The 9,224-nt window shown below is 36.0% G+C and overlaps 1 protein-coding gene across 1 annotated transcript in view; it reads left to right on the forward strand.

Annotated features, from left to right (window-relative positions):
- Positions 1–8,208, forward strand: part of ADGB (androglobin) — a 73,853-nt gene extending 65,645 nt beyond the window's left edge. Inside the window, 5 exon segments of the mRNA XM_010707152.2 lie at positions 884–1,039; positions 3,177–3,285; positions 4,549–4,657; positions 5,993–6,176; positions 7,757–8,208. Coding sequence (XP_010705454.1) covers positions 884–1,039; positions 3,177–3,285; positions 4,549–4,657; positions 5,993–6,176; positions 7,757–7,951 — 753 coding nt within the window. The 3' untranslated portion in view covers positions 7,952–8,208.
- Positions 8,209–9,224: the final 1,016 nt, after the last annotated feature.

Genomic DNA, 9,224 nt, shown 5'->3' on the forward strand with positions numbered 1-9,224 from the left:
GAGTGGCTGCATTTGAGAAAGCTGGTCATGTAAGTGTCATGCAACTTCAGGCTGTGTCAGATTTCTGCCTTCAGCTCCAGTGATGGGCTATGCTACAGGTGCTGGGATGATAGCTTGCACGAGTTCTTCAGTCTGTCACTAAAACAGGAGCAAATTTCAAGAAGATACTGCCTGCATATTAGGAAGATGCCTGTTTTTAGTCTCAAATCAAAGCTGAGCAATTCATCTCTTCTTCTAAACCTTGGGCTTCAAGCTTCTAGAGATACTACACTTTACAAAAGCATGAGAAGCACAATATTTCATTCAATGGCTGGGCAGCAGGACAGTCTCCTACCCTTTGAGTACTACTTGCATCCTATGATTCTGGAGAAACCACACATCAAAGTAATTTATAGAATTTGGGAAGTGAATGGAAAGAACCTGATGTTAGAGAAGACAGAACAAGATGTATCTCTACATAAAAATTCTGGTTAAAAATAATAACACTTCTGGTAAGAAAAAAGAAAAGCAATTGTAAGTAAGGAAAGGGAAGTTAAAAAAAAAAAAAGCTTGACAGAGAGATAACTGCATAAATAAAATTGCTGCAAATACTCTTATTCAGACTGTTGAGAAGAGCTTGGAGTGTAGAGCATGCTGTATAGGGTATGGGTGGGGGGGAAAAGAAGTATACAAAAGACCTTGAAGTTTGGAATATTACAAAGTAATTTTCCTTTCCTCTCCTTTGGCAGTCAGTTTTTGTCTAGCAATGCATGTCAAATTCTATTGATGTATAATGTCTGACAGTTACGAAAATTACCAGAGTACAAAGCTTCATCTTAAATAGTGGTCATAGGTAAATACCAATAAATACCAATAATCATGTCCATGGTACTTCTACTTTCAGCAAGATGCTATAAACAAACCATACTGGACTTTACGTCTTGTTAGTGAGCAGAGGGAGATGGAAATTCTGGAGGTGAAGAGAGACACACAGCGAGCAGATGAGATCAAAGCCATGAAGCAAGCATGGGAGTCTGCAGAGCCAGGAAGAGCTGTCAAGGTAATCAGAGTGCAATCTGTGTGATAACATGTCTTCACAAGTTGCAGGAGCTGTTGTGATCACATAGCAGTTTTCACAACAGAGAAATGAGTTCATATGACTCCTCTCTTCATCATTTTGTGGATGACAGGGAATTGTACACAGCCTGAATAATCAAAAGTGCTGATGTGCATGACTTGTGGGCAGGAATCCACACTGTCTACTTTAGATTTCTTGAGATCACTGAAGACTTTAAGGTTCTATTTACTGAACAGAAAAAAATGTTTCTCTTTACAACACCTACTGCCTCTACACAACTGCAAAGCTGTCACTTGTGGCAAGCTGAACATAATGAGAATATAATAAGAAATACGCTTTTTTAAATGTGACAGAAAGATAAACTGGCACCTGGTCACATCATCAATCTAATTGTCTCCTACATGCAGAATTCCCAAATTCATTCCAAGTTGCAGGTACCTGTGAGCCAGTATACACTGCTCTGTATGAATTCACTGTTTTAGAGAAGCAATACTAGTTCAAATGTGTCAAATGCAAGTTGGCTCCTTTGGCACAACATGTGAAAGGTATCTAGCTCTCAGAAGTGAAACCTCAGTCATGGATCTTCCCTAGTTGTGCTTGCAAATTTTCTCATTTCTTTTCAGCATATCCAAAGTTCATAAAATGTTCCAGCATACATTCTGATCTAAGAAGAGATGCATTACTCTGTAGATTTGGTTGGCTGTGCTGAGACTGAAAATCTTCAGCTTCCTGAAGATGAGCTGGAAATGTCTCCCCTTTGATGTGCACAGTCTCTCCAGAATAGTGGTTCTATCACCACTGCCTTTTATTTACTCTGAAAATCAACTTAATTACAGCTAAAGGTTTCCATTTTAGTAGCCTCTTAGGTCTATAATACTATTCCAAAGTAGTTGCTAAGCAAATTTTGGCAACTTCATGTAATACAATGAAAAAAGGTTTACCTTGAGGGTCTGCTGTTCTAAGTAGCTTCCCTTCTCTGTTTCTCCTGATCACTTGTCTCCTGCATCACACACCTGATTACCCTGGGAATTGGTTCCCTGGTTCCAGGGTGATGTTTGGCTCCTCTGCCCATTCTGACAATCTGAGCCCTTAGGAGAAAGCCCAGTGAGCCCAAATCACCATCTGAAAGGACAAGCAGAGTAGTGACGTCTGTATTTAAGCATCAGAAGCAATTGAGCCTGAAAGGGTTTGCATCCATAGCTTCCATTCCTCAGGAGGAAGTCCAAGTCATCAGGTTACAGGAGCTCCTAGGAGGAAGTGCTAGCTCCCTAAGGAGATGCAGTGAGAGGAGTTCTGAACCTCTATTCAGCTATGAGGGAACAGACCCTACTTTCAGAGTTATATTTTTTAAAATCCAAACATTATTTTAAACTACTGAGAGATAAAGAGTTTTCCAGTAGTTCATAGTGATCTTTAATGTATGTATTCCAAGGCCTCTTCTAATGGGAACCCTAGCATCCTTTCTAATTCCTGCCCCAGGCAGAGTTGTATAGTACATTTTGGTGTTAGGTTTGTTACTGACAGCATCATTTTATCATTTGGTATACTTACTATCTATAGCTGGTATGCACTGAGAAGACTCAAACCCTTCCAAGTGTTGCCTGCTTTTCATTTTACTCAGCTATCATTTCACCAAGGTTTATTTACAGGTTTTTATTCATATACTCAGGACACAATTTAAATTAGACAAACTTTAAATACCAGTGACGATTTACTTCTTCTCTACACAGCGCATTAAAACTAAACAAATAATCATTCCAGAATGTTACTGGAAAAATTAGATGGTTAATGTTGGCAGGTCATAATTTCAGAAAAAAAATCTACTGCAATGATGACTTGAATATGACTGACACAAAGCACAGTCCTCTTGTGTTTATCTTCTTTTTTTTTTTCTATCTGTTGTCTCACTAATGCTATTCATGTTGTTGAAAGTGATGTTTCCATAGATCATAGAATCATAGATCCAACCAGTGAAGTGTACTCACTAGCAATAATAAAGTAGCATCATATCTCAACATGTGCAGGGTTCAAAGATTTACTGTCCCATTGATCACTTATAGATTCCTACTTCAGAAAATGGTTTGGGATTAAAGTATTCAAATAAAAATTTGATCTGTAGGCTTTTCAGGAACGCATGCAATTTATTAATAAGTATGTTGCAAGAGATTCTGAGGAGCCCATAGCTGGGATGGACACTGCCAGTTTATCATCCAAATCAGAAGAAAGAGGTAAGGGCATAACTTTCTGCATGTCATCTTCCTTCTGAACATTATAATTTTAAAATATAAAGGGATATTAATCACTTAAAAATAATTTAAAAAAAAAGTCCATGAGATAGGATTACCTACTATGAGGTCTCAAATGCACTGTATACATATCACAACCAGTGTTTTAATGTGAAATTAAATATAATTTAAAGCATTCTGCATAAACCATTTAGTTCTTTAACAAAGATGTTTGCATTAAATAATGTTAGTAAATGGAGAGAGCAGCCTCAATAATGGAGTCCAAATCCACAATCGCATGCTTAGTCTCTGCCTTCTTTATGCCCTCTGTTTTAGTTGCTGCATTGCTCCAGTCTAACACAGATACAGCCTCATAGCCCTCGTAGGCTGCTAAGTTACCCTTAAGCCAAGTTTAGACAGTCCTTTCACACTGGAATTCCAACCCTAAATTAAGCTGACATTTCTGGAAGTTCAGTGGGAAATACTCCTTCAATTTCAAATTTGGAAGCAGTGGTCATTAGTATAGAAATATCTTTTTAAATGATTTGTAAATGTTTCAATTGATTACTACAATTAATAGAGTAATGAGAGTTTTCATGGTACAATCTACTGCAGACATCATTAAATCTCACCAAATTTCACAGGCTTTTCTGATATGGCCAAGTGAACTGGAAGACAAAAGTGCTGGAACAATCACAGCACAGCTCAGTGGCATGCTTAGTATCAAATGTGTCACTGTGTTTTGAGAAGTCTACATTAAAACATAAATCAGTTACCATCCATGTGGTTAAATCATCCTAAGACAGAAGACTGACGATTTTAAATTTTTTTGGAGATTGGCATTTCCCAAACAAAACATATGCCCAAAAGAGAATATAGCTTTTTTGAATTGTAGACAGGAGTGATCCAATTTTTATAGATTTTTTGTTATTGTGTTGTTTATAAAATAATGTGATTCCATGCTGATTAAAATTTATTCTTTAGGCATTTAAAATTGATAATTCTGTCTTACCCTCTCATGTGTTGTGTTGATTTATCTAAAGTACAACTTTATCTAAACTACAAGCTTCACTCTAGCATATGTAATTGGTTTTTTTTTCAGCATCTTTGATTCTGTTATAAGTGTTAGAAGTAAAAAACATGTCCAATCCATGTTCTCATTTAGTAAGATATTTTGCTGAGCGAAAAGAGAAAAATGACTGCGTTACAATTTAGATGGATCATCCTGGCATAACTGAGTAACCAATTGAATCTGTTTTGTTGTAGGTTCTTTTTCTCTTACTGTGGAAAAGACAGCGTCACAAACAGCAACTGACTCAAGTTTACCAATGGAGCAAAAAAAGTGGGAGCCTATAGATCTTAGTCCTTACATGAGGTACCCTGTATCAAGGAAAAATTAATGCCTGTGAGATACCAAATTGAAAGACTGACTAAGGGTTTCAATATAGAGAAATTAGTAAATGGGATATATTTATAAACAATTGTATCTTCATATTTGAATACAATGTAATAGATGTGAATTTAGACTTTGTCCTTCACATGTCATTGGCATAAGCAGCAGTGCTGTCACATTCTTGTTAATGTCTTTTGTGAAAATCCGGTCTGTTTTGTTTGTCCTTTATGCTGTATACAAAGAATCATATAGTAGTGAGTGTAGATGGCATCCTGATCATTTTCCGCTTTGATTTACCTGACATAGGTTTTTTAAAATCTCTGCTTTCCTACATCCTGTTATAATTTATGCCCCTTCTTTAAGGTTACACACATTAAAGGAGTTGTTTTGCTGTATTGAAAATGTGACACATAATCCTTAAGGAAATGCATATGCAGCCAAATATGTTTATTTCAGTGGTTATCTTGAAAGAAGTGCATATGAAGTTTGTCATTATATGACGGTATATTCTAATAAGATATTTAACAAATGAAATTTAGTTAATAACTGAAAAAATATATTCCTTATTCAAAATAAATACTTTCTTTATTACATGTGTCAGGATGAACCTCTCTACCTCATAAGCATATGTTTGCTGTGCTACAGACAGAACCCAGTTCATGCTTAAGTCCATCTGTATTCAGTGTGGCAGTTATGCAACTCACTCATTCTTAAAAGACTTAGAATGTGCTGAAAAATTCCTCAAGTTCAATTTTTAATTTAAAGGGACAGTGGAGTTATATTGAAATTAATAACACTAAAAGATCAGAAAATATGGCAAAATATCTTCTACAGGCTCGAGTTTTGGAAGCATTTAATTTGTCTTCAGCTCCTCCACTGTAATACAAGTCATTAGAGTCAAATTACTACAATATATTATCCATATATATCCGTCCTTAACTGCCATTATGCCTGTGGAAAAAAAATACATTTGTCTCAGTGCTATATTATAATATCTAAAACTTCCTGAACTAAGATATTTCTTGCAAATTAAAAATAAGTGTCACATGTATGAGTTTTTCATACGCTCAAAGATAAGCATGATTTTACCAGTATTTTAAAGTAGACATTCAAGTATAAGAAGACCTGGCCTCAGCAACGTACTTCCTCATCAGTGTTATGTACAAGATGAGGAAAAGTGATCCCTTAATCATATTGAACTGTACAATGGCTACTTTGCTTGATATAAGCCAAATATATGCATATAGGTACTAAGCAAAATATAAACCATATGAAACTGTACTTGACATGAGACAAATATCTTTCTATTTCCTTCAGAAAAACAACGTCTGAATCCATGCTAAGAAATGAATCTATAATTCAACAGCAAGAGAAATGCAAAGTGGAAAAAATTAACCATTTTAGGCAACTTCGAGAACTGGCTTTGGAACAAAGAGAAATGGATCAACATGCTAGAGCTTTGTTGAAGCAAAATTTACTTGAAATGTATGAGAATCTACAGGTGGGTTTTCCAGATTACATTCCAGTAACTGTTCCTGTAATATCCACCACTATCATGAATATCTTGATCAACAATTCTTTAAACATTTGTATCTGGTATCAATAATTAGAATCAATATACAAGCTTTAAGTCTTACTTGAACAATGGTTAAAACTAAAGCTTCTAAGAAAAAAATATATATTAATATACTGTACAATGTTCTAAATATTTGTAGTATGTTCTTGTTATAGTTCCTTGCAAATGTGTAATTTTAAAACTGTCACCGTAATAGTATTGTTTAAAGTGAGAATAAATTGTTTGTTTTATGTATATGACCAGTGCTCTCTTTTGGCTGGTGGTGATGGTTGTTGTTTGGTTGGTTTTTGTTATGAAATTGTGAGGCTTGGAAAAATAAAAAACAAACAAACAAACAAACAAACAAAAAAACAAGATAATTATGTAAGAGAGTGAGTTTCTCCTTGTATGCCCTATAGCAAAGTTGGAGAATAGAGCCTTCCTGGAATATGCATGGTAACAACAGACATGATACTCTGGTGTCATTAGTGAAGAGTCCATTTTTAAGAGTAACTTGATCAGTGCATTGTACATGGTACAAACATCCAAACAAAATTGGCTTAACCTTAGATTGTTGACAGGAGCAAAATGTTTTGTCACATAGAGGTGATGCAATAACTACTAAAATTGTCTAGTAACTCTTTAGAACTCATAAAATTGTAAACAGTAAAAATAATTTTGGATTTAACCAACTTCTTAATAGAAATAACTTGAAAACATCTGAACAAACACCCCACTTCATTTGTAATACTTAACTACAAGCCTGAAAGGAGCCATAGTCCCTTACCAGTGATTGACTGATCCCTAATCCTTGATAATAACGTGTCCAAGTTTTCAGATGTTGCTGTAATTTTGGATACCTAACATATGTTATTGGCAAATATTTCTAAAGTAATTCCTCAGCTCTTTCTAGAAAACACATTTACAATCTTTCACAGTAGTAATTTAAAATGAGAGTTACTTGTGAATATGCATACTGTGCTGATTAGTACTTTTACAGTTTTTTCACCTGTAGACTGCAGAAAGTTATGTTAAATGTCTTCAGGTATCCCCATTTCCCAGGATGGAAACATTAAAAAGAAACTGTGTGTCCAAGTCTCACTTGGCCTAAGTCTCATTGAAGGTCAGTGTGATTTAGGCTCCTTGAGTCTCTTGAAAATGAGATGCGATCTCCTAAACCATTCAAGTATTTCTGAAAATTATTTTTCAAGGAAATTGCTTAAGACAACAAAACGAGTCAGTGACTGAATCTATACTTGATCCAAATGGGTAACTAGTCTGTTGCCCTATCCCCCTTGCCCATGATTATTTTATTCAGCCAGCAATTTAAAAAGACTGACACATAGCTATGTCTCCATGAGAGATCAATAAAACTGCATGACCAGATCCAAGGGACAGGAGATATGCCTTACCTGTACTTATATTGTCAGACGGTGAAATACAACCTCAGTGATGCAGTTGCTTGTGATGAAACAGAGCTTCATGCGTTAGAGTGAGGATGTTGCTTTTTGTTTCTGCCTACCTAGGCATCCTTAGATGAAAAGCGAGGCAGAGTTCACAGCATTCGGGAAGCATACAGAAGCAAGCTGTTAAAGGCTGAACTCAGAAAACGTGAAGAGCTGGCAGCTCGTGAAGCAATGCTGCAAACAGAGCAAGAGAAGAAAAGCCAAGATGCACGCCAAAAAAAGCAAGGAAAAGGTTTAGGGAAAAGAAAGCAGTAGGAAGTGCTACAGAATTTAACTTAACTGTTTGGGAAATAAAATTCATATGCCAAGATTAAAAAGACTAATTGCTATTTTCCAGTGTTTGTGACAAGTGTATCACATTATATGTCTCTGCTTGGCTCTACCAAAAAAAATGATCTAGTATTCTTCTAACACAGTATTCAATATTTTGCTTTTCATAAGTGGTACTCATTGCTATTAACTTTTGTACATTTTACTGGAAATAAAATTTTGCAACAAATATCTGTACTGCATTCCATTTTCTCCCAAAATCATGCTCTTATCCTGCTTTTTTTCCAGCCAATCCAGTCAAAAACAAGCCGGAGTTGTTGCAGTGAATGTAACATATCCGTTTTTTAAGTCATTAGTTAACTAGTAGCATACCACATATCTCATATGCAGTCATTGGAAGCCTGTTTAATAGACACAAACTACCCCTGTACCACAGTATTTGTTCTCTTTCACATCTGGCGTCATTCTGATAAGTGATTTTGAATCTCACGGTAACTCTCTGTAGTGCAAACTCATGACACAATCATTCAAGGCTTCTCAAATGCTTCCTAAAATCCTGTTACTCTCTTTCCTAAGCTTTATTTTTCCCTACAGTGTCTTCGCAAGAAGTGATTGCTCAGCTGAAACTTAAGTGTTTCTTAAAAGCAGAACCTATATGTGAATGAAGTGGCAATCACAGGCTTTCTGCATGAAGGATAAAATACTTCTGCTCAGAATTAAACTTTTTAGTACAATAGCTGGCACTCCATAGTCAGAGAAAATGATTAAAGCTCTTACAACACTGAAAACTCTTCCAGACGGCGCTGTTATAAATGGATTAAAGAACTCTCTGTCTTTGTATTCACATGCAGAAGCCTACATGTTGTATACATACAATATGTCCATTCCGTTATCTAGGCAACATTGGAGACTGTGAGTCACCTATTTAACACGAATCACAAGAAATGTTACCCTTCGTGTCCTGGCCACTGATACCGGGTAGTCATCACATTTGAAACTAGTCTTTCTTCTGAATCGTAATGACACACCAGAGGCTCAGCTTCACTTGGTCTTGCTCACCTCCGTTTTATTAGAACCTCACTGCTTGACTTGAACTTGACTCGAACTTGACTCATTTCTCTATCAGTCTCTGATGTCTGTTCTTTGTATACTGCCACACCTACACACCTGCTGTGATGCTTCTTCCTTCATTTGGCCTCCTCCCTCCTGTAAAACATAAACTAAACTCACTGGATTGTTTTTGTGTTCGCAAATAAGG

This window comes from Meleagris gallopavo, chromosome 2, assembly GCF_000146605.3.
Source record: "Meleagris gallopavo isolate NT-WF06-2002-E0010 breed Aviagen turkey brand Nicholas breeding stock chromosome 2, Turkey_5.1, whole genome shotgun sequence".
NCBI lineage: Eukaryota > Metazoa > Chordata > Aves > Galliformes > Phasianidae > Meleagris > Meleagris gallopavo.